Source organism: Parus major, chromosome 8 (genome assembly GCF_001522545.3).
Source record: "Parus major isolate Abel chromosome 8, Parus_major1.1, whole genome shotgun sequence".
NCBI classification, from domain to species: domain Eukaryota; kingdom Metazoa; phylum Chordata; class Aves; order Passeriformes; family Paridae; genus Parus; species Parus major.
Window position 1 is genome coordinate 12,521,018 of NC_031777.1, and position 26,374 is coordinate 12,547,391.

At 37.7% G+C, this 26,374-nt stretch overlaps 1 protein-coding gene across 1 annotated transcript in view; it reads right to left on the minus strand.

Annotated features, from left to right (window-relative positions):
- The window catches only part of PALMD (palmdelphin), a 47,400-nt gene extending 21,227 nt beyond the window's left edge, over window positions 1-26,173 (minus strand). Inside the window, exons 1-2 of the mRNA XM_015636064.3 lie at window positions 25,898-26,173; window positions 3,778-3,823 (exon numbers count right to left, since the gene is read on the minus strand). Coding sequence (XP_015491550.1) covers window positions 3,778-3,823; window positions 25,898-26,058 — 207 coding nt within the window. The 5' untranslated portion in view covers window positions 26,059-26,173. The remainder of the gene's footprint in view (window positions 1-3,777; window positions 3,824-25,897) is intronic.
- Window positions 26,174-26,374: the final 201 nt, after the last annotated feature.

A 26,374-nucleotide genomic window follows, 5' to 3' on the forward strand; every position in this document is an offset into this window, starting at 1 on the left:
ACTGGAAATTAGAAATTAGCAGCAGGGCCACAGGCTCTAAGGACACTTTCCTGAAGGATAGGAAAGGAAGTGGAAGAAGCCATCAAGCTTTATGGGGACTGAGGGCAGGATACAGGCTGGCCAGGCACTACTGATACTATGCTGGGATTTAGGAGGTGAGCATCAGAGTGTCACTGATCTCTCACAGTCTGCAAAGTGTGGTAGTTATTTATAAACCCTTTACAATTTTTCCTTGATGGTGTTAATATGCCTTTTTAATACTCCAAACAGAACAGGTGGGGATCTTCCTCAAAATACATGCTATTTTTATCTCTGCAGTGGTTTTCTGTTTTGCCAATGCTCCTTATTGCAATTAACAAAGTTACTGATTTAGGATTCCTACAATGTAATTTTTCTGCAATGACCCTTGTGTGACACCTTATCCAGAAGCTGCTGTGCTGGATTTTTCTTAGCCAGTCGTGATTCTGAAGACAGAGTATCTGGTCTCTGATCTTCACACTTTTCTTAGGGAATATTCCTGATCTTATGTTATAAATGGCCTTTAAATAACCCATTGTTGGATGAGCAGTGTGACAAGAGCATGTGTTTACAAGTTATTACAATTCTTAAGGAAGACTCTTTTTGCACTTACTAAAGATCTGGATACATTATTAGCCAGAGAATGAACTTTTACTTGGTTTATACTATTATAAAATATTCTAAGTCAATTTGAATATTCTTTTTCATCAGTGGAGATGTCATAAGATTTTGGCCAGTCTGAAGTGAGTATTTGTACATAAACTACTGTGCAGCAAGAAATCTGAGTATAAAGGCATAAAATAGTACATTTTAAACTAGCTGTATAATAAGGAACCTATTCAGGTTAAGGAAACTTTTCCTTTTTTTTTTTTTTTTTTTAGAGGTCCATATTTCTTTTATGTCCAGTGTTTTTACTCTGGAAGTTTTCTTGTTGTATCCATCCTTTGGTGTTCTAGCATGTTTTAATTTCACTGAATGGTGTTAAATATCCATTATACAGTTATCCAGATTAAACTGGCTGAAATAGAATGTCTTTTATATGTCTAGTCTATATAGTTCAGTCTAATTCCAGAAGCTAAGAAATATGAGGAATATTTTTGAACCTTGTGTGCCAAAATAACTTTTAAAAACCTGCTAGAACACTTTCTACAGTGCATTCTGCTATGCTCTGTCTGCACATCCTGTCTTACATTATGAAGCTTTGACTGTACATCTAATGGAATAAATGTTTATTCCTGGATAGCTAAGGGAGCCATGATTCTATTAAACCTCACACTCTGCCCCTGCAGATACTCATGTTGCTGGCAGAAGTCCTTGAATCCTGTCTTACCGTGCTCTTGTTAATGTGAGCAGGATTTGCTTTTTATGACAGAGCATCTTCAGCCATTCCTTTCTGTTGTGCAAGGGAAGACTTGGTGTTAATTTTCACTCCTACTGAGACATGTGGGACTCCTTCCTGACTGTGCACAGAAATGAATTGTGTTCTAAACTGGATCTGTCTGAAAGGAAGGGAATCACATCCACAGAGCAGTGTCTTGTGAGATACCTTTTCTGCCAAGTCCATTACCTTGCATCAGTGTTCTACAGTGTGCCAAAGTTGGTAGTCTTAGTTCCCTGGCTAATGGCACATACTGTCAAATTCCATGGAGCAGCTAATGTTTTAGCTAAGGTATTTTTATTTTCATGTAATTTTTCAGATATTAAAACTCATTAAGCATCAATAGCATTACAGTTTTCGTATTTTAAGATATGAAAGTCTTGCTAACAAAATGAAGTCATTTGATTTTTTATATTTTAGATACCAGCAGCAGGTGGTAGCTACATAACAAAGGAAGAAGTTTCCTATTCAGAGCTGTGGGAGCATCAAAATATTTAATAACAACAACATCATGAACAAAAACAATAATCACGTTTTCCTTTTTGTTTGCTATGTGGAGAAAAGGCTTTGAAAACTCCTACTGGCTCTGTTGCTGTCAAGAAAACAGGTATTTAACAACAGAAGGCAATAAGGTTTAGTGCAGGTGCAGTTGTTGACTGCTCTGAGTACCCCTCGCTATCCTGTGAGATCCTATACAGCAAACATCTGGTAGGTGGCACTTGAAATTCCCGGGTGTTTTACTTGAGCCAAACCTCCCCAGAGCCACAGAGGAGCTTGCTAGTGTAACTGCAGTGTGTTGTTTCCCTGGACTACTCTTACTGCAGGTTGTTAGGGCTGATTACTTCACCTTATTTAGGCTACTTTGCTTCTGCAGTCAGAACACTCCAAGTGTTTCATCTGAATGCTCTGGATTGATGAAAGCAGAGAGCAATTAGCTCCTTTACATATCAAGTGTGGTAAATGAAGTCATAGGCTGAACCCAAATATGATTTCCTATTTCTTCTAGTGCAAGACACTGCAAGGCCCAGTTTCTTAAAACAGTACTGCTCCAGTATTCATTTGGAAGCAAAGCTGCAGCTGGAGGATGCCAACCTCGGTAGGTTCATAGGAATCCTCATCAGCCACGAGTGCTGCTCCATTCCTGCTCCTGGAGGTCCCAGGGAACATAAAACATTGTGAGGCCTGGACTTCTCTGGAGTGCCAAAGCTCTTGTTATCTTTTGAGTCCATACACTAGAGACAAAGTCCAGGTTATGACCTTGTTTCAGACAACATTGCAATTAAACAAAGGTACTCTAAACCCTCTAAAACGTTTCAAATTACCTTACTGTGGGTTTGTGTCAGGTCTCAAGTAAATATTGTAAATGGTCCTGTTGGGTTTTATCAAGTGCCATAATTAAAACCCAACTGAATTAAAACACAACCTATTAGAGTCCCATAGATTTCCAGTTACGCCTTCTCACTTTTTTTTTTTTTTTATTCCTGTAAGTTATTTTTTAATTCTGCCCACCATTTAGTCTGCTAGTAGTGTTTCACAACTAATCTATCATGTTAGGAGTGTGACAAATACCTTTTTTTCCATTATTTGTTTTTAACTAAGAGAGAATGAGTGATCCTTCTGGAAGTTTCATCTCAGAGGGCCAAATTTTGTTTGTTTAAGTCTTTTGTAACTGAATAAGTTCAGTTGGAGATCAAATCAGAGGAGAATTTGGCTTCAGCCAATTTTTATAACATCAGATTGTATTAGTTTGAAAACAGTTTAGTTGTTCCTTTTACATATTAGAAATCATCACTCAGATTTCCTTTTAGAAGAGAAACTGAAAATGTTTTCTAATGGCACCAGCATAAACTTCAGTGAGTCCTGAAAACTGACAGGTAGGAATTTGCTTAATCCAAGCTTCTCCTTTTTTCACTTTTCAGATAGCTATACTTATGACAGATCATTAATAATTCTGAAATTGTATTTAATTCCACAGTGCAAATGAAAAATCTGTAATCTCACATTGTGAAATGTGAAAATTGATTTGTTCTGGAATTCTCTAGTTGCCTTTTGACCTTCAGGCAAACATTCAGTATGATGACAGTAATGTGTGTTTTAGACTGTCCAGTAGTGATTTACACACATACTTTCACTGCTTTGAATTTAATTTTAAAGAGCAATACAATTGATACAACCCATAATAAAGTCAGTACAGTCAACTTAGCTGTCTTAAAGCAATATCTTACAAACTAGAATTAAGTAACAATTTCAAGCAGACAATTTATTTTCTTTTACTGTCCTGAGATAAATCATTATTCAGCAAACACACAGCAGCTAATTAATAATATTATTTCTAAGCCTTTTTTTTTTTTAAATAGTGAATTAGAACTATGAGCACTTACTGTTATGGCCTGGAATCTTTCTTTCAGCAATTCGGCTTCCTCCATTCTACAAATCAAAAACAGACAAGTAGGGAAGGCAAACAGAATGAGACCATAAGCAAAAAACCTCCTGGTGGGACTACAAAAAAAAGCTGAGGTGATTTGATCCAATTCCAGAGCAGAAAGAGGCAGAATTTTTGACTTGTCAGAAGAGTCCCTGAACAGATGAGCAGATCAGTCCAGACAGACACATGTAATGAGGGTGTGGAAAAGAGGCAGACAAGGAGAGTGCTGGCATGAGTTGACTGACAAGTTGGAACAGTGGAGCACAAGCTCTTTTCCTTCAGGAGCTGCCAACTCTTTGTTTTAATGTGCTCGGTTTGCATGCCACTGCTTCTTTAACTGTTAAATGCCCAAAACAGACTCTTACAGGGCCACAGTTAAAGTAAACTTTTATTATGTTCCTATTTCTCTTTCCTCTATTTTTCTATGCTTCTGGTGATAAACATATTTTAAAATTATTAAGTTTATTTAAACTGATAAAGTTTATTATTTAAATTATTTATCTTATTTCACCAGTATGTTTTAACCTGTTGTAATACTAGCATTGTAATTGGCATGGAGTTCTTTGAGATGGCTGTTTCAATTTAGTTTTGTAGGTGAAATTTTTAGAAAACCTGTATTCGTAGCTGGAAGAGTTTTAGAACTGCTAACCTGAAGTAAGATAAACTTTAAGCAGTCAGGTCTTTCATTAAATGCAAGTGTTAATCTGTGCAATTACTGGTCAGCTATCTGGGACTCAGGGGAAGATTTGTCTAAGTAAGGATTTCAGGATCATCACTGCAGTGTTACCAAGATGAATCTAAAATGCTGGTGGCTCTCAGGCTGGATTTTTATTCAGCTGACTTGCTGCAGACTTGTGCTGAAAACAGCATTCTGTGCCTTAAGGGATGGTGTACATTTTGACCTTTCCATTTACCTGAGTGCGAGTCAGCCATCCAAAATCAATCTAGGGAACTTGCAGAACAAGTGGAACTGCCTTAGTAAAATCCAGCTGTGGAAAAAATTCTAAGCAAATCAAACAACATAAAGGTGTAATAGGAATCTGGAATCCCTTTGTTACCTTCAGTATCATGTAACTTTAGTCTTTGTAAGGACACCAGCAGAAGAGTCAGTCAGCATGTTTGGGATTTTCCTGCTAATTCACTGCATAACTCAACTCAGCAGGATTTGGTGATGGGGTTTATTTTACATGTCGGTACAGTGACCTGAAGCTTAGTGGCAAATCAAGCTCATTATTAGCAAATTCTAAGATGCTACAGAATTGAACACTTGATGGGGAAATCACAGCCTTATAATTCAATTGAAACCAATATTTAATTTCAATTTTCTTCTTTCTAGTATGTCATCACTCCTCCATATGCATGAGCAGATTTTCCCCCTCTGCACTGGGGATTAAGGATTCATTACTGTTTTCTTTATACTCTGATCCACCCTGAGGTTTTGTTCAAACTTGCAAAGATCCCATTTTTATTCTCCAGTGAAGGGTTAATTTCTATTTTTTACATATTAATATATGCTTTGTTTGGTCAGCACCTGAAATTAAAAAAATTACAATATTAAAGCAAATGCAAAGTTTAAAGACAAGAATATTGAGGTGTATCAAGAGACAGATTACATGGGAGTTTAAATAAGTTTTGTTTATGAATAAGAGAATAAATTCAACCACCCCGTGGAAATAAATATATTGTTCCTGCAGAAGCCAATAGAGAGACAGTCTTTCTGTTTAAGTTTTCGTAAGTTAAGATAGCCTGCCTTACCAAGCATTGAAAAAGCCAAAACCAACTTGTTTTACCTTTGTCCCCTGTGAAGTTCATCTTAAATTTTAAGTATGTATGTGGGCTTCAGAACATTTAAAAAAATATTTAAAGCAGCAAGGGATTACATCAGAAGTAAGGATGTCTGTACAGTAAGAATCTGTACTCTGAAATAAATGGGATTTACAATCAATGGGTGGAGGAATTAGATTTGTATTTCAAGATCAAATTAAAATCAATGGGTTTGCATTGCTTAGAATTTTTATAATCTAAAATATTCTTGTAAATTTATGATTTCAAATTATTTAAGTGTTTTTAAAAACACTACTTGTGGATGTTACATAGTTACAGACTAGAAAAGTATTTAACATATGTCTTTCCCTAATCTACACCAGTAAATTGAGGTAACCTGAAGAAGGTTTCTAGAATGTTGCTTCTGTTTTTAGGTGACCATTATTAAGAAAGTATTTAAAACTCACTTCAAATATTTTAAATTGTTTGAATCATCTATATCCCCTTGCTAGGCAGGATTTGTTGTTCAGTCAATAGGTTGTTTTCCAGTTATCTTAATCCTATTCTAAATGGGATTTATGTGCAAGAGAAGAAATGGACCAGCTGTCATTTTGTCTGCCCGGTAAGCCTGCCTTGCCAGTAGGAGTATCCATGGAGTAAAGTTTAGAGCAGCAAATCTGAACAGCTGTTTTCAGTCCACAGGGTTCTTGGAACAAGGTTTCTCAGAACCTGCCTGCCAGGAACATATCCAGAGGAAATTATCTACCTATTCTGCAACTTTAAGAAAAAGTTTATTTTTCTTTCGGTAGGAAAGATTCTCTGAGTGATGCAGAAAATGTTTGTGTATCATATAATGAGTCATATAGGTTGGATTTTTTGGCTTCACTTATTTCTTTGTTCATTTCCCTTTTGCACTGTGTACCTAATTTAAGAATAATAATGAAAATCTACAGCACAAGGTGAGAGAGTTTCATTATGAAGTCTTACAGAAAATTTAGAAAAATGCAACACCATGAACCAAAATCTAGAAGAACCATAGAAGCATTTTCACAGCTGAAAATGCAAGTTCTGTTGTTCATTTCTGGAGCAATGTCCAAGTCCTGGAATGGTCTTCAGAGCTATAGTGGCTTTCTCTGGCCACACTCTACATACAACATCAGCCTTTTGAAGCACAGAATTAGCCTAAGGTACAGTGAGACATAGATTATTTTAGTAGCAAACAATTGTGTCTGAGAAGAAACATTGCATTAAAGGTAAGGAGAAAGAAGCTTTCACTTTTTCAAAACACGAGTTTGAAGCGAATGGAGTTGATTAGATTGTTATCAGCTGACAACATAGCTTGTACTTTCTGGAAAGAGTGGTTACTGAGTTAATGAATCACATTTTGTTCATCTTAACTAGTTTGATAATTTTGCTTTGTGATGAGCTGCCTTTGGTAAATGTGTTTGAAAAACAAGAAGGGTGTTTTGGACTTAGTACAAAAAGCAACTCTATTTTCTTACAGTGAGCAAATGTACTGCCCCTATGCATTTGTCTGCATGTAGCCTTGACTCTGACAGCAGGAACAGGGAGGAGATAAATTTCATTGAAGGTCTCTCAAGACAAATGTTTACTGCTGTCATCCTGTCAATTGGCCCAAAAGTCTGTTATTGGGGGTGCCTCAACTGATTGAGAGACAGTCTCTTCTCCAGCTAGAAACACAGTTTGGCATTTTACAGGTGGAAAATAAACTAACAAGGAATAGAAATTTGAAAATCTAAATAAGGCTTATGTCCCTCCATCAAAATATACATTTGAAATTATTAGAAACTGTATATATTTTAGGATCTTAGAGGAAATTTATAACAAAACACCTGCCAGCTCTCAGGAGGGATTAAATTTTGCTTTGAAGGCAAATTTTGGAGAAGTAATGCCCTGCTAGGCAGGTCTTTTAACATAACAAATTTCTTGGGTCCTCTTACTGAAGCAAAACAATATCAAAAAATCTCAGAATTGTACCATTTTATAAAGCCGAATTCTACCTCATGTACTTGTCTGAGTAGTTACACACCCTAAATCTCTGGGAGGAAAAGCCTTGGACTATTATGTTTCAGTTGGTACAACTCCCTTCCTGTTGCTATTCATAACTATAAATTAATTATTTAAACTCATACTAAAAAACCTGCTATTTGTCATTATCATCAGGTTTTTTTAACACATTGATTTTTTAAAATGATATTTTGTGGTACATCTGCTGTTCAGGCACCTTTCAATGCTATGGAGAGGTTTTAGAATGCAGCACAGGATTAGATGTCCCTTCTGTGGTAGGGGTCTATCCTATGTTGATAGGATAGAGTTGAACCCAGCTAAAAGTGCTATTGTGCTAAATATGGACCATCCTGCCCCTATTTTCTAAAATTACACAGTGAACTTTGTTGAAGTATACTAATTATTTTTCAATCAGTTAACCATGTTTTGTGTAGCCTTTCTCATGTTCCCAGACTTGTCAGTTCTTAGTCTTGTGCATTTTATGAGCCTCTTGATATGGGAGGCTTTCCAAAGCACCTTTAACACTGTTGTGTCTCATCTAAAAATCCCTCTTCAGCGAATAGTTTAAGTGTAATTACTGTGGTGATATCCAGTGAGAGACTCTTAATAGAATGTGTTCAAGTGCCCAGGTAATTGATAGGACTGTGTTTGTTTTGTGGTGGTTTGGGGATTTTTCTCAGGGTTTTTTTGTTTGTTTTGTTTTTTAAATGTAAACTGAAACAAGAAAACCCACAAAGAATCTGAAATACTCAGGATGGGTGCCTTAAACATGTTGTGGAATGCATTGCTTGCAACCTAGCATTTTCCAACTGCTGAAGATATGGACTTCTAAGAATGGGGCAGAGTTTTAAATACTATCTAGCCAGCTGTGTAGGGAATTTTTAGCAGCACTCTGAGAACCAGCTTTAGTTATTGCATAGTTTGGTTATGTTTAATTGAGTGAAAATAAACCACTCCATAACCAGGAAATTACATCTCATATTCTTCTGATTCTTTTTTTATGATTCTCTTGGAGAACACAATGAGAACAGTTGTGATGTTTGGATCTAGGAGACTTCAGTAAGATGGCAGAGCAGATTTAGGGCCTTACAGACCTATTTTTGTGAGCACTTAGTGCCAGGTGTACTGGTGCCATAGTACCAAGTGCTGCTGGTGAAAGCCTTGAAAGTACAGATCATTTGTTGTAGAAGATCAGCTGAAGTAGGAATTCCTTACGAGAAGAGCTCTTTCTGCAGCTGGAGCTGGGGAGGGTGTGGTGTAGAAGAGGCAGGGACAAGACTGGAGGTGGTGAAGCCATTCAGCAGCCTGTGTGGGTTATGTCAGCTGGCTCCCTTCTCCTGAGGCATGGGCAGAGCTCTCACGCTGCTCCTTTGAGAAGCTGCCCAACAACTAGTCTGTGCCTGTAGCACTGGAGCTCAGACATTCTGCAAGATGAGATCAGCCTTATCTGATAGCTCTCAGAGAGCAAAGAGGAATTACTGCTTTCTCCTCCCACACTTCCAGCCACATTTTCCTGTCACTTCCCTTCATCTGATTAATCTGTGAAGCAATTATATTTGCTAATCTGTCAGGAAGGTAATTAAGAAGAAAACTTGAAAACAAACCTAACTCCAAAATCCATGAGTATCCACTATGTCAGTGAGCTGAATGGGCTCAATAGGAGATGACAGGAACAGTAGCATTAAGGAGTAAGAACTCTTAATTCTGATAAGGAGACAAGCAGCAAGAGGAGAAAGATGTAGGAAATGTGAATTCTGGCAGCTGAGAGGTGAACTCAGCCGCCTTGCAGGCCTCAGTCTTACCTTACTGAGTGGTGCAGGGACCATGAGAGACCTCATGCTGACATGTATGATAAGCATGTATGCTTAACTATTTATCTGAAGCTTCAAACTGCTGTGAAAACACAATGACTTCAGACTCTGGCAATCCTTCCTGTGCTTGCAGATATTCAGTATCCTCCACTGTGGGTGGGCAAAAAATATCCCACGTACAAATTTGTTTTGCGTAAGCCTTTCCAAGCATTAATGGAAAAAACCCCAACAAATCATGATAAGATTATGCAAAACTTTATTAGCAGAGGTGATAAGATTGTTTATGTCAGATGATGCATGTTGCAAATACAGGCCTGGTTTCTTCAGTGAAGACCTGATGTTTTTTGCTGAGGAGTTTGTTATTTGGAAGCAGAGGCAGAGGGAAAACTCTCATCTTGTCAGTCACTCAGACTGTTAATATCAGCTGTCCCCTGTTTGTTCCCAGTGCCAGGGAGGTCATCTCAATGACACGGGGCTCTGGCCAGCTGACGCTGGCTGTGTGGAGTGCCAAGCGATGCAGCGCAAGCAGCTGAACCTGAGGAGTCATCTGGATGCCTGTGACAGTATGTCACCAGATTTTACAATTTGATTTTACAACAGATTCAAATACTACACTACTGCTTCACACAGTGCTGTGTGTTTACTTAGCCCTTTACCTTAGAGTAGTGATTATTAACTAGGAGCAAAAAACTTGGTATAATACAGTTTCCTTATTTTTTGTGTAAGTTTTGATTGTCAGGATTTCAGACCTGTTTCATAGCTACATTTTCTAATCAGAAAGGTATTATTGTCCTTATTTTCACCTGAATCTGAAGTGGATCCTCTTAGTGACTTTCTGCTGTTTGCTTGGTATTCACTCATGGTGAAATTTTGTAAGAAGTTAGAACTGATCTACTGGCTCTGTGGAGGTGAAAGGAGACATCGTGCTTCTCTGTCTCTATATCCCATATATCCCATATTCCCACAGTTAACGTGGCTGGCTGCTCATTGAATCTGTTCACTAAACTGACAGAGAGTAACCAAGCTAAAAGGTGGCTATTTCTATGCTGATGAGTCAGATCATTGCCCAGGGAAGCTTGATGAGTGCCAAAATGTGGTAAAGGGAGAGAATAGAAGGTGAAACTGTGGCTACTGGAAAATGCAAAGGAGGAGGAAAGAGCAGTGGAAGAAGAGGGACTAGTAGGAAGAAAGGGAAAGTGATGGTAAACTGTTAGATAAACTAAGCTGTTAAATGTAAATTTACCTTTACAGGCTATGTAACACAATATGTGGAAACTTTCTCTTTTTTTCCTTTTCTTCCCCCCTGGAGGCTGAACAGGCCTTGGAAACACTTTTGTCAGATCAAAGGTTAATATCTTATTACCATTCATGAATGCAAAGAATAATCTGGTTGTATGAAAGAATATTTTGGGGATGATAAAAGTTTTTTTTGCATCATATCTTCTTAAGATGTGAATGGGCTCTTTACCCAGTGACTTAAGGAGAGCCAAGCTAATCTGCATGTGATGGCACTGCTTCATTACATATAATTTCTGAAAAGTGTCTTTGCAAATTTCTCTGCAGCCTGGCAAGTAGTACCTGTAGTTGGTTTGGAGATCCATTATGGTCTTTATAGATTTCTCACTGTCCAAATGCACTTGGAGATGGTCTGCAAAAGCTGGAGTTATTTTAATAACTTATTTTGACAAAATCTTTGAAAATTTGGAAATGTGTATGTGTATAGCCTGTAGGTGAAATGACTATTTGAAGAGGGTTTGATGCATTGTGTTAACCTGGAAAAGGGGCTTGTCAGGTTATTACTCATTTCACTGAGTATTATATTAGCCAAATAGATCTAGCTGTATTGTCAGGCATACAGCTGATGCAGTTACAAGACATTAAGAAACCTGTTCTTGAGGTTTGAATTAGAAATTTAATTCACATATCTTGCTTATAGTCACACTGAGTTGGACATGATGTTGGTGTTTGAAAGAAAAATCAGGAACACTCCAACCACTCTAGTTAACACTTATCATCCTCTAATTTCATTGGTGTGTTCTCTTCTTTTGGTGAATGCAGCTCAGGATTGTGATCAAAAGTTGTCATTACGTCATGACTGATCAGTGTTTGTATGACAAGTTCTATATTCTCAGTTTCCAGTGGGCTGTCATTAATGAGAGAAGTAAAATGTGAGTAGCAGGCACAGCAATCTATCCTTTCAGTGAAGGAACACCACACATCAGTGTAAGTAGTATCAATATCTTTCCACATAGTCTACATTACAAAAACCAATAGAAGTTAATAATGAATTTATTTATATGTGTATATTCTTTTCTGTTGAGATTCAGGAACATTCTTTATGGAAATACCCTTTCTCCAATTGTATGAAGTAATTGATATGTTCATACTAATACTTGATTCTTAGGAGACAGCCACTTGGATTAGTGTTGCTTGGAATTTATACCATATATCTCAGTAATTGTTGCAGTGGTTTGTTATTGATTTGTTTAATGCTGTAGCTCAGAAATGGCTAAATCTAGATGGATCAAAAACTTTAATAACACCAATTTGGACATCCAGGTGGAAGAGTGAGGTACTTTGGGGGAACCTAATGATCTGTCTGAAGGAAATGGAACCTTAAACACAGTGAGGGATCTTAGCTCTCTTTAGTTCTAAGAAATGTCCTACGTCAATGTTGTATTATTCTGAAGTGACTCTTTTTACCAGTTTAAGTGCATGGAATGTGTTTCATGATTGACACAGTTTGACTTCATATGTGTTGTAGTTTGAGAACTTAATGCCTTTTAAACAAATAGGCTTATTTCTTATATAATCTTCTAGTTGCTTATTAATTTAGTAATTCTGTAAATATTTCAATAAAATACCATCAGGCTGTGGTTTCAGGTTTCTGTTTTGAGTACTTGTTGTATCATGGCTGGTTAAAAAAATATAATGAATTTGCATTTTCTTAAGAGTATCACTCTAACATCACAAATTGAACAACTTCTGCAAATAAGAGATATCTTGAGAGATGGCAGTTCTTGGCAAAGGCAATAAGTGATTTTTAGTAACCATTTGACTTCATGGAACTTTGGAAAAAAGCTCCTGCTACTGGGAAATCTGATCACTGGCTTTCTGCAGCTAACTAAAATAATTCCATAAAATAAGTGCTTAAGTTCTCAATAAGTGAAATACAGATTAGAAAAGGAGCCATTTCCACACATTATGACCACAACTCCTGTCATAATTTGGTTTGTTCTTCTCTGTCCAGATAGTGACTCAGGGACTTGACCTGACAAATAGTTCTGTTGGGGGTTTTCAGAGCTGTGTGAATGTCCTGCACTGGCGCTTATGGGGTTTTCCAGTGCTGACCTAACACTGCAACTGAGTGCTACCATATGCAAATTAGCAATTAGAATTGGCAGTGTTGGTAGTGGAATGGGTCTCTTTTGTGGCTCCCACTAGGGGTTTCAAAGTAACTCTTCCTCCAAATCCTTATTCCTTTGACTGCAAACTTTTTCCTTAATTGCCTTATTATGATATCTTCATTGGAACTGACTGCAATGCCTCAGGTTCTGGCTTGCACTTTCTCCAAACTGGTAACGCCTGCTTTCCAAAAAACCTTGTGAGAGCCTCAACCCTTTCCACCTCCTCCTACTTCAGCTAGACATTATCCTAATCCTCAGTCTTTCTGCTATCCTATATTAATCCCATAAACCCTGAGCAAATCTGCCTACCTCTGTCAGTATTTGATGAAGAAGGTCCAGGGTGACAGCTCCCATTGTGCACTGTCTGCACTGATGGGCTGCAAAAAACTGACCACAGCTTGAATCTCCCCATTTATTTGTCCCTAACAAGCAGTTATGAAATCCACAGGGCAGCTGTAAGTGCTCATAAGACATTCTGAAAGTATTTTTTACATACTGGTCCTTTTGGTTTTGTTGTGTATAATGCTTGTAGTATAGGACTGCCTTTGACTTAGTGAAATTTAAATGCCAGTTGTGAAAACGACATGAATAGTACAAGAGGTGGTGTATAGGTCAGACTTTGAAAGATCATGAGCATGACTCAAGCAAATGGGATTCTATCCTGGTTACCTAGACGTTTCCATCAGAAGAACATCCTGACTGTTGATTCTTCTTGTTTCTCTTGCAGAAAATGACTTTAAATTCTCTAATTAACTTTTTCTTGAATGTACTTATTCACTTGTGATTTTCTAATTCTTGGATGTAAAAGCTCTCTGTAGTAGAGCTTGTCAAAGACATTTGATATAAAAAGCTAGAATCTGCCACAAACCCTCCTCTGCTAAAACAACATCTTGGAATTACTTTTATGTTCCATTTCCCCACCTTTTAATGATATTCACATCCTGTCAATGAATCCTAAAATAGTTAGATCCTACAATCTATTTTCCTACATTATCATTTTAGTTGTATTTTCTAAATCTAGTTTTGACTTTAATTTCCTTATTTTTCCTAAACATGTGAGTTGTTTGCCAACAAACTTTTTCCTGATTTATAGGAACACTGCTAGCTACTGAACAATGACTAATCTCTCTAATTTTCAGTTTACCTCTATTACTAGAGTAATATCTCAGTTTCAGAAATGAAGGTGGGATAGGAATTAGTTTAATGCTTTGGTTTGTACGACTTTGATTATTTAATTATTTTGTCACTTAAACATTCAAAATAATTCGATCCTCCTAGGCAATAAAAAGATTTACAATAATTCATGAACAAGGTGCTCTCTCTTTCCATGTTTATGTGGGATAATTAATAAAGTTTCAGATCTGTCATGTGTTCTGAAAGTGTAGGCTAAATTAGTAGTATGCCTGAATTAATTTCACCACTTCAGAAATCTACAGAGAGTCTCTGATGACTTTTTCCTCCAATCTGTTTTATGACAAAACAATTGGATTTGCTAGAAAAAGGTTTTGGGCTTTTTTTTCTCTCAAATTCTGGTTCACAAGGCTTATATCAATAACAAAGGCTAATGTAGGAATAGCTGAAGATTTCCATCTTCCTTTGCACTTGTGCATATCATGAAGATTCTTCCTTAGCAGTGTTTCATATTTTTTCACTGAAAATGCCTGAATGTGGCAAGTAGACCTTTGCTGTGGCCCTCTGCAATACAGAAATGACAAACTATATGTGTTTTGTAGTTCTAAGAAAGTGAATCTTCTTTTTTTTAAGGCTCACACATGTAAGAAAACTATTGAAAGCAGGGCTGTGTGTCTAGGAAGGATGAAATTCCTCAGATTAAGGCATGCCCTGATACCTCAAGATTCTGAGGAGAGTTTGGAAGTCATACTGAATCATCAGATGAATATTAACTGTGATAGCAAACCTGTAGCTAGAATGGCTAATGTTCTAAAGAGTTTGAGAGTTCCTCTGAGTTGGGGATGAGTGCAAATGTTGTGGGGAATTGATTGTCCAATTTTGCTGGAAGTACTTCAAGAGGGATGCTGAAATCTGTCTGGGATGTTATGAGAAGAATAATACAAGAATTTAATAGAAAGTATGTTCTACAAAATGAGTATAACTTATTAAATAGAAATTAATTGGTTCTTCAGGATGACACAGTTTCTTACTGATGGAAATTTGACAGTAAAAGGCAAAATGATAACTACATTCAGTGATTGGATGTTGAAAGGTAAAATTACTTCCACAAAGAGATTTTTAAGAGGGACAATAATTCCAGGGCAGTGACAAAAGCAAAATGATGAAACCTATCACAAAACCTGAGAACATTTTTAGCATGATACAAAAAATGGCTTAACCAAGGGTAATTAAAAAAGATTTCTTACTGATATTTCTTTCAATTTCCTTCTGACTTTTCACATTTCCTGAGAAAATTCTTAAAAATTTGAGTAGTTCAGAATTTGCTATTTGTCCTGGGTAGATGGTTATTTTGGCTGTCAGTATAATATCATCTACACACCTACTGTAGGTTACAGAATGTATTTACAAGACACGCGACAGTTGCTGCTGGATCTACTTGCTTGCACCCTTCCTTTTGGAACTTTGTACATTTTAAGCAGTAACCTTTTATAACCCAGAACCAGTGATTTTCAAATAGGGACTGAATTTGCCATTCTTTTTGGTGTCATGAATCAAGAAATGTGAGTATAAAGATGGTGTCTTTTCATGAGCCAAGGCAAATTATGAATGAATCTGTGTAAGTCAGGAAAATCAGCCCTGCTTCTCTGTGTACTTCCTGCTTCCCATCTGACAGATGGGCAGAATGGTACTTTGCTAGCTCACAAAGAAGTGTGCCATTGTTGAATATGGACTGTTCCTTGCACAGCCATTTAGGTGATGTTTGAATTTGGAATGTACTTTAAATGATGGTTGGTCATTTGGTAAAATAAACGTTGGAAAAAAAATCACTTTGAACAGCCTTTTGATTTATAGATGTTCATGCAAAATAACAACTGCAACCAGCCATAGTAACAATGGAATACTGCCAAAAGTGTGCTACCGAAATTCAGGCCAGCCCAGCCCAGAAGAGAATGGAAACATCTGCTTGATTTTTGTTGAAAAGCCTGGAACTCATAAGCAAGTGCTCACAGTGAAGTATAAGCTGCTCATGTTTCAAAGGATGTCTCTGTTCTAATTTGTTTCTGTTGCAATAGGCCTCTGTGCCTTATTGGTCTCCAGAACTTTACCTTTTAACAAATTATTTCTGATGGCATGGACCCAGCAGCAGGCTAATGTACTATAGTCATCATTAGCAAATGTGCTTTGCCCTTGAACAGTCTCCTATGCTAATCATTTTACACCATTACCATCCTTTTTCAGGAGTAGCTGTCCTTGCTAAAAGCAGCCTGGCCCTGTCAATTTGCCAGGGGGAGGTCCTGTCTTGTGATTTAGCCCCTCTCAAAAAAGGTCTCTGTGGCTTGGCTGACTTCTCGGTTCATTGCATGCTGACACTGAGTGTAGCAGGCTATCTTCAGAGAGGCCTATAGTTCAGCTGATCTTAGAGGTATTTTCCAGCCCTTAATGACTCTGTGATCTCATCTGCTACCCTTTCTAAATGAGCAAACAAGACTGATGTCATGCATTAATGGATGACGGCACTGGGTTTGGTGATGAGGCCTGCATGTTACTAAAATGTGTATCTAGGAATGTAAAATCCATAAATATTCTTCTTGCATGTGTATCTCTATAAATTAACTGCTCCTTTACTCAGAGATCTGACCACTGACAGAGCACAATCTGTGCAGTCTTTTACCACCGGTGTTGCATATTGTGGCCCAGTCATCCTGGATGTTTTACAAACAGTTGGGCAGACAGTGGTGAGCTTGTAAGCTAAGAAAGTGAAAGGGGTCTTCATAAAAGTCTTGGCTTTGAATCAGTGATGCCTTGTATATGCTACCTTTTCTGATACTGGTAGAGACTTTAACAATACCAGTGAAGTGTGCTGTTAGAAAACATGCTTAGTGTACTTTAAATAACATAACATGATTCAATGTTTACTGTGACCAAAGCTCATGTAAAACTAGCTGGAATTACTTAGCCTTCTACTCGCTTAACTTTAGCTGTAACTAGAGAACTCATTTTCCAGCTCAGCTGTCTGTATTTATTCTAGGAAATAGCCTAGCTTAGGGTGTTTATGGTGTTTTTTCCTAACAATTCCTTCCAGTTTGGGATAGATGCAGAACATTTTGCTACCTAAAAGGTTACAAAATTTAATAGGAAGGGTAGAGCATAGTGTGTCATAGTCCCAAACACACAAAATATGAGAGTAAATGGATGTTTCTGGTGAAGGTCATTGGTAGTGGTACATTTCTCTGGGCTGCAGTACTAACAATTGGCAAGATGAAGGGAGAATTAACCCCAGAAAACATATTTAAGACCAGAAAAAGAAAAAATTAGGAAAGCATACAGGAAGCATACATATGCTACTGGCTTTTGATTTGGTTTCATTTTGTTTGTGGTACTATTTCATGTCAATGACTAACTTATAGATGTACCTTAACACCTATGGAAACATTCAAATAGATCATGCTCGGACTTCTGGAAGACATCTAATTGTAATTGGAGCCTCAAGAACACATAAACCAGGGAAGTTATCATGAAGTTCAGAGATCAAGATGAACACTAGGAAGAACTAATACATGAGAATATAAGTCGCTGAAGAAGCAATTTTGTGATCTATAGTTTGGCCTTTTGTCTGGCCTTCATCAGGTATATAATAACAAAGCTTGAAAGCTCTTTGATCAGCAGTTCAGCTCCCACACTGGGAATGAGGCAGGGCTTACTCAGCTGATACCTCATTCTGACAATGAAAGTGAGTTACAGGAGGGACATAGAGCAGGAGTTGCTGTGGCATCAGTAAAAACAGTAGTAAACTTCTATCAACCACTGTTTACAGGAGAAGCAAGAGCATGGGCAGCTTAACCAACAGCACATCTAGTATTACTTGTTCAACTGCAGCAAAGGAAGCACTTTCGAAAAAGGAAACACAGAAACTGGCATTCCTCCTGGGATGAACCTGCTAGGGCTTGTAGAGCTTGTCTGTCTGTGGTGGGTGGGGAGATTCTAGACATGTTCTGTCAGACCCTGGCATCTTCACTGCCTATGAAAGAGGGCTGTGTTGTGTTCTCACAGGTAAATATGGGATGACACAGTAGCTGTGTGGAAACAACATAGTGAAACAATCATCAGACCACATGAAACTCATTGAGAGCAGAAAGACACTGCTTGAGATGGCATCTAATGTATGAGACAGTTTTTCCTCTTTTGGATTCCTGAGTGATAATGGCTCTTTCTGAGGATAACAGCAGCCCTCTTTGCTTTCTGTACTGGATTAAACTAATGTTGCCAAGGAAGTATCTGTAGGTGCTTTACACCATGACCTGTGAGCCATGTGGGTACTAGCACACACAGTGACTGATAGTGATCCTTCCAGTTTGCAGCATGGGGAAATTGTTATTTAACAGCTCAATGTGTCTAGGACTTAAGAACCTAAAACTTATGAAACCTCAGTTAATAGAGCCTGACCCTCTGTATCTGTTCACCAGTTCCTATCTAGTCTAAGTTCCCTAACACTGATGTGAAACCTCCAATTTTCTGTCAGCAATGCACAGAATCAGATCTGTTTGTGAGCAGCCTTGGGGACTGTCAAGCAGCATGAGGTTCCAAAGAGCTGTAATCCTCTGAGGCACAGAACAAAGTTTGCTCCGGGGGTTTGGGGCTGGGCGGGGAGTAGATCAATTATTTTTTAGAGATCAAATTTATTAAAGAAGCTTCTGGCTGTACAATGTAATTTCTTTACAGCATCCATTGGAATATTGCAAGCTTGGGCTGATGGAGGGGCCAGCCAAAGGGTTTAGCACCTCATCTGCACTGAGGTAGTTAGCCAAAGGAAAATGACTCTTGCAGTGCTCAAAATTGCCTGGAAAGCTAGAAGTAATTTTCAGTGGCATGCTTAAGGTTGTTTTTGGCTCATTCACAGACTCCTGGGGATACTTTTCTAAACCATATTTCATGTGAATGTTTTTGTAAAGACACATACAAATACAACCTTCACTCCCCTATCATCAACTTTCTAAGGAACATTATCATTGTCTTTTATTTTGAGACATATTCTAGAGTAATAACCAGGATTTAGCCTCTGCTTGGAAGCCCTTGAAATGCTCTGAGTAGATGGGAATTAATCTCTTCTTTCTGCAATTCTTACTTCAAGAAGGTAATTTCTGTGTACATTGTGAACGTCTTGAAAAGAAATTGTTTATTTTGAAAAAAGGTTCTTGAACTTCAAGCAAAAATACCACTTAAGGATGGCCTCTCTCCATCTTTATGCTCAGTTTTGCATGGATCACAATGCAAATACCAAAACAGCAGTCATCCATTACTAGTTTAAGCATCTCTGAATTCTCATTCTTAAGTAGAGTAATATGTTGATAGAGTTTAGCTACGTTTCACTATGCAAAACAATGTCTTGAAATACAAGGATTAATTAGAAAAAAGTCTCATCTTGTTCTAAGGAATTTGCTGACTCTTTTTGGACTTAGTTGAGCAATCCCAGGGCATGGTAATCTCTTCAATGCAGGAGCTGAGGAGGTAAAGAGCACCTATAAATTAAGCATTTGTTGTTCAAAACATATAATTACAAAATCTGTCTGGGCAGATTCAAGTTCATGCTTGTTGCCTGGAGACAGAGAATATGGGAAATGATAGCTAAGCATTAAGTCTACAGAAGACTATTTGGGCAGGGGGCAAATGCACAAGACAAACTGCATTGATGTACTTCAGTATATTGAATTACCCTGCAGTGCAATTGGGAGTTTCTGCCAAAAAGCTCTTTGAGAACATAAATCTTTGATTTCTAGCAGCAGCAGCAGCAGCAGCAGCATTGGCAAATGACAGTCAAGGCACACATCATCCTGGGTTTTATGTAGTCAGCTGGGAGCTCTATACTTGCTATATGAGGGGGAAAGGAAATAAGATTATCATGGCATTTCCTGAGCCTTTTGGGTTTTGTTTTTGGTTAGTCAGCCATTACCAAAACAAACAGGGTCAAATTCATTCTTTGGGTGTCTTTGAAGTCAGAGGAGTTATAACTGTACTAAGTCCCAGGCTTCTTAGTATAAAGACTGTGCTGAATCTCACAGGAGAATCCCCTTTTCAGAGCTTTTCTCTAATGGTTGCAGTGTTTAGCATGGCTTTTCATTATTCGTGATGAGTCATGCTGCTGCCTGTTCAAAAGCTGCATTTGCAAAGATGTGGTTTTGCTTTTTCTCATTTTTCAGTGAAACATGAAAGAAATCTCATGAAACACTTAAGAATCATGCCTAGGCCCATTTGTATGCTGTGGGAAAATGAGGAGATGGGTCAGCTAGGGTAAAAGGCATTTCTATGACAATGTTTTGTTTCTACCATTGCATTTAAAAGTCTCTTGATGCCCAAAAGACTTCATAGGGTTCCTTTTATCATTTGGTTGCTGTGACTTTACCTCATCCTCTCTGCTGTGTGTAAAAAGTCATGGTAGGCTTGATGTCTACAGTCTCACTTAGGTTGCAGTCAAGGTTACTAGCAGGGAAAAATATTTGTTCTCCTTTCCCTGACCTTAATGTAGGGACTTATTTTATCTATATCTTTAGCTGATACAAAAAGTAGTGGAAGTCATTTGCATAAACATTTGTGTGATCCCACAAGGAAGGGCATAATCCTTGTTCAGATTTTTTTCCACTAGCTGCCTTGTATTCCTTGTGATGGCTTTTTTCTTGGGAAATTGCTTTTTCTGTACCTGATAATCCCCATGATAGTTCTCCCTAATGCCCCAACTTTAGCATCACATTACAATGATTTCAACAGGACTGACTCACATATCTTGCAACCTAGAGCAAGTTGCAAATATTTGGCATTCCAGTTTATCTAGTAGACAAATACTTGCCTTCAAGTACTTGCTTCTGGGAGGCCAGCACAGTGAAACTAACTGATGGGCAAGCCCAGGCGTGGAGACAAATGTTTGTTAATTTTCCTACTTTATTCTCTCTCACGTAACATCTGCTGTATTTTCCAGTTTACTGTTTGCTCAGCTAGCACTGCCAACATTGGCTGTTTCCAGACTAATGGAAAGTTTCTTCTGAGTTAAGCAAGTTGCAATGCCATCTATTTGAAAATGGAAAACATCTGTAATCTTTATGTACAAAGATCTTACCATAAATACAGAAACAAAGCACTGTTTGTGCCCAGATCTCAAATACATCTTTGAAATAGCTGGAAAAATGTTTGGTAATGTGAAGGAAGATGAGTGTTCTAAACATCTCATTATGAAATACAAAAGGTTATTATTTTACTTTTGAGCTCTTTATTCCCAAAGGATAGTATTTTAAAAGAGGAAATGTGGCAAACAGGAAAAGAAGGCACTGAAGTATAAGCACAGCTGTAGCCTGAATAGTTGGCTTGGTCTTATCATGTTCAAGATAGAGGAATTGAAGGTGAATGGATTCACACCCAAATTCCATTGTAGTCATCAGCAGTAACTTTAGAACTGGGCTCAAGGACCACTTGTCCACCTCTATGTACAGCTGTTAAAGTGCAAGGATCTCTGAGCTTTTGTCCTGATATACTTTTTGTTGGTTGATCCTGTTCTATAACTGGGAGTGGGTCAGGTATTATGGGTGCATCCACAGTGACAGAGATGTCTGTAGCCTACTTAAGAGAAGTCTTATGTGATTTTTCTGATGGGATTCAGGATCCTACAAATCTGGCCTTTTTTTGTTCTCAAGGCAGCATTTTCAGGTCTCCCAAAAAAGCACAACTAGTGTTTATTCCTTTTCTGTAATTTGCAGCCAGAGCTGCACAGTATTTTGTTCTGGGTAGAAAGTGCTATCTTGAGCTGTATCTCAGATTAACCTACTACATGGAATAACTATATAGTCAAAGCAGTTTTGCACATTTAAATATAGAACTGCACAGATAACTATCAATAAATGGACATGTAAAAAATATTCCAACTTACTGTAACAAGCTTTAGACAGACTGGATTTCATCGTCAAATATTAAGGTACTGTGATCTCCCTGCCTCGTAATCAGGGTAGCTGTAGCTTTCATGTGCCATTTTCCAGAAAAGTACAAGTAAAAACACCAGCAAAATGTCCTGTTTCATGTAAGTTTATTTGCATATTTATTATATAGACTATGTAATTGCTCAAAATGGTTGATCTGTGGGAATAGTGTGTGACAAATCATCCATCCCTTGATGTCTGGCCCCAGCCGACATTTTGAGAAAGAACTTCCAGTAGTTTCTATGTGTTGTTTCCGTAAGAACAGACATTGTCAGGCCTGTCAAGTGCTTGCTGTGTCAATGCTGTCTCTAACGTCTTTCTTATATGTGTTAATTGCCTGAAAATTGCTGTGGTATGTTCATTTCAGGGATTATATTGTAGATTGAAAGTAAATACAGTGTTATAAAATAAACCTGGAAAAAATTCACTGCCTCTTCCCTAATTTTTTTTGTTGACAGGTCTATGTTGACTATTTCAGTCAGTGCCTAACTCATCCAAAGTAGAAAATGACACATGAATTGGACAATTAAACTATCAACATAGCACTACGGAGTTAATTTATACCTCAGCAAATCCATAACTATATATTTTAACCTGTTTGCACTGTTTGACACATATTATATTGTCATATAAATATGACAATATTTAAATATTACCCTAATATTATTACCATCTACTAAGCATGAATCCTTCCCAAGATGGGAATATTCCTTATCAAATCTGGGTAATCTTTCCATGGAAATCTCTCTCAGGCAACAGATGGAGTGGGAGTCTCCCTAGCTAATAGGTAGGTGCTGTTTACTGGCAGCTTCCCTTTCATACTCACTGCCTGCCATCAGCCCCCAGGAAACCTGGCTCTTGGAACCTTCTTAGTAATCACTATGAACAAAGCTACTTCAAGGTGTGCAGGAATTAAAAGGGATAGAAGTGTGTTGGCTTTAGCATAAGCAGAGGAATGTCTAAGTTTATAATAAGCAAAGGTTTGGTGCTACATGTAGAAAACTATAGGTAGGAAAAGCCCTATAGCCACACCTCTGTAGTGTTTGATAGGAGTTTGTCCTTTGGCATGTATGGAAATGCATAATACTGGAAAACATGACACTGTATTTCCTTTGCAGATTGTGAAATCCCACTGAAATTTCAAAACTTGAAGTGACTTTAAACAAATAGAAACATCTCTCTTAAATTGTAATCACGTTCAGCGAGTGCCAGTTTACTCCGATTCCAATGATTTCATAAAAAACTCTCTTTCGTTACAAAAAATACCACCTGGAAACAGCTGGAAAGGTGTTGAGCTGTGGTAACCACTGTGGAGTCCAGCTCTGTAGCACTGCTGGAAATTGTGTGCGCTGGCAGAGCACAGTGGAAAAGACTGTTACTGCTGTCACTCTGAGTCAGTCCAGACTTCCCCTCAACACAGCCTTCCTACCCTCCCCTGATCATATTCACCTTCAGACTTTCATGGCAACACTATAATGCCTTTTCTTCCCTGCTTCCAAGTACTTAAATTAGTGAACTCTTACAGGCTCCTGTTGCTCTGTGTGCACATAAACCTTGCTATCAGTTGCAGAGCTGGTTGTGACTGATTTGTCCAAGTCCCAGGCTGAAGGTGACACAGACAGTGCCAGGCAATCACAGGGCTGCCGTTTGCCCTCTGCCTTTTGCTCTATAGAGCCGTGTTCTGTCACTTCTGACACACTCCCACCAGGAATTTTTTTAAAAACATTTTTCTGATGCAAACTAGGAAAAGAATGGCACTATAGCACTGCCGAAAATCTGGAAAACATTTGTGTTTGTCTAGCTCATGGATTTCTGAGAGGAATTTACAGTATTTAGCCAACAGGATCAGACAAATTCTGAGACAACTTTGTCTTCTTTCCTCAGGAAAAAAAAGGCTATAGAAATCAATGGCCATTTGTTGGACTAAAGTTGCCAGAATTTGATTTCAGCATTCTCTGTGCCTGAGATTGGATGTATTATAACTTTTAAAATAAGTGATATTTTTAAAACCATAGCAAATAAAAATCTTCACAGCGTTAACCTGCATCTTCTTAATACCTCTCACAGGAACTTAGTGGAGGAATTCTTTCTTGAGATAGGTATCCTGAGATTAAACTAATTTTATGCCAATATTTTTTTTTGAAGTTTGTGGAAAATGTCGTTCCACCAGTTTCATGTTCAAGCTTTGCATAAAAGGAGGGTAGATTTCAGACTTCAGCAAAGTGGCCTAGAATTCATACCACATTGATCAGCTTTGATTTTCTGTTCTCATCTTTGTGCCCTTTCACACTGTGCATTTGGGTGCCTTGTGTGAGCATCAATATTTCTATTGTGATGTGCATGGTGAGTTGCTTGACAGTGGAATTGAGATTCTACATTCCTAGATAATCTGCACAGGAACACTTTGATTTATAACTTAACATATTAAAGGAAAAAAACACCATATTTTATGTTATATATATGATTTAAGTGAAATAATGAACACCAACTATATACTTGTAGTGAAAGCATGGGGGAAACTTGGCAATTTCTCAACCATTTCCTAATTCATCTGCTTGTTTTCAAAACAGACAATTATCTTTACCAAAACAGATCCAAAATAATGAATGTCCAAGGCTGTAATTTACCAGAGGCAGGCAAAAGTCATTGTGGTTAATTTTCTTCTCTGAGACTTAAATCTGAAATAAATATTCTGTGTATCACTATTAAAGTAGGGTGTGACAGAAAGGTAAATGGTCAGGGGAAATATCTCCATGCAAAAGAAAAGCTCTGTCTGTGTAGTCATTTATAGACAGGCCAGGAGCTAGGGAAGGGAGGGGCAAAATACAACAGAGAAAATTGAAATTGTCCTTTTATTTCAATTTGAGGATATAATTTAAAGAGGCTAGAAGAAGCAGATTTAAATACCTTTTAATTTTTTTACCTTTGCAGCAACTTAAAGAGAAGGTTAAGGTGCTAGAGTGTTTGAAAGGTGAAATAACCAATTTTGAGAGTGAGAAAAGCTGTGCAGGAATTGTAATTTATGGAGGTTAGGGACTGAGAAGTTAGGTCAGACAAAATCTTCATGAAAACGTGATTTCTGATAATGGAATCATCACATGAGACAGCAAGAAACTCAGTGTGGGGGATGTTTAAAACTATCCATTGCTGGATATAGCTCTGAGATCTGAAGAATATGCACAGAGCAAAGCAAAAGCAGTATTTGTTTATACGTTTGTTATACATATATATTTGTTATTACTTAATTTATTTAATATTAGGTGATGGCTCTCCTCACAGTGCTTTTTGATGCTTTTCCTGATAATTCAGAATGTTTAAACAACTAGAACTGGCTAACTAGACTTGCATATTAAAATAAATTATTCTAGTTATGACTGTGAAAAAGCCTTGTTTAAATTAAGGCCAGGCCACAGGATGTGTGTATCTATGTAAATTGGAATTATTGCTATGTCTTGCTGCTTTGCTCATGGCCAAATCAGCACAGTGACCACTGTATTTTTCTGTTTTCAAAGTCATTCTCTAATACTATTTCATGTCACAGAAGCAGGTTTAGAACAATTAGATTAAATCCACCTACATTTCAAGAACACCATCTTCTTTCTATTCCATCTGTTTTTCTATTCTCTCTCACCATTTCCCTCTTGTCTCTCAAGAATAGTTGCAGTCATAAGCACACATATATTTTAAGATTTGTGGAGCTCTACCTTTGAAATAGATACTCATCCATTCTGAGCTGGCACAAATATGTTGAAGATACAGTGCATTCACACAAATACTTCTCTGTCTTTTCCTCCCACATCTGAAAGCACACGAACTCATACTCCAGATCCACATCACAACTGTAAATTTATAAACTAGGAGGATTTTTTAGTAGGAAAGAAAAGCAGAATGAAGAGCAGGATGAAAATACTGTGTAAGGACAGATTTTGAAAGACATGTTTGTTAAGAAAATAAATTTTAAGAAATAGTGACCTTACCTTTTTTGTTGTTGACGTTCATCAACCAAAGTATGAGACTGCATTTTGATGTCACATTTATCCCCACCACTTTCCAACTGACAACAAGGTAGAGGACTGGAAACAGCGAAGTCTGAGATTATAAATCCTTTTGATGCTGTTACAGTGCTTTCTTCATGCATGTATCTATCCAGGTGAAGTCTTTTTTGGGGCTAAGATAAACAGATAGAAACAAATATTTTAGAAATGGCTGTGGTGGGCTAAAGAATACTTGCTCAAGACTTTTCCTCTGATAAATCAGTTATCATTGAAGGGACCTACTTGTGTTGTATGTCAGTTAAAATCTAGTAAATTTTTAACCTGCTAACTAAGAGACCTAGGGCTGTGTGATTTATAAGTGGGTGTAGTCCTCACTTTGGCATTTATTGTGGCCCTTTGTTCTGGACATATCCTAGCTAAATTAGCGGGTGAGGTAAAGACTGTGATTTACTGTAATTT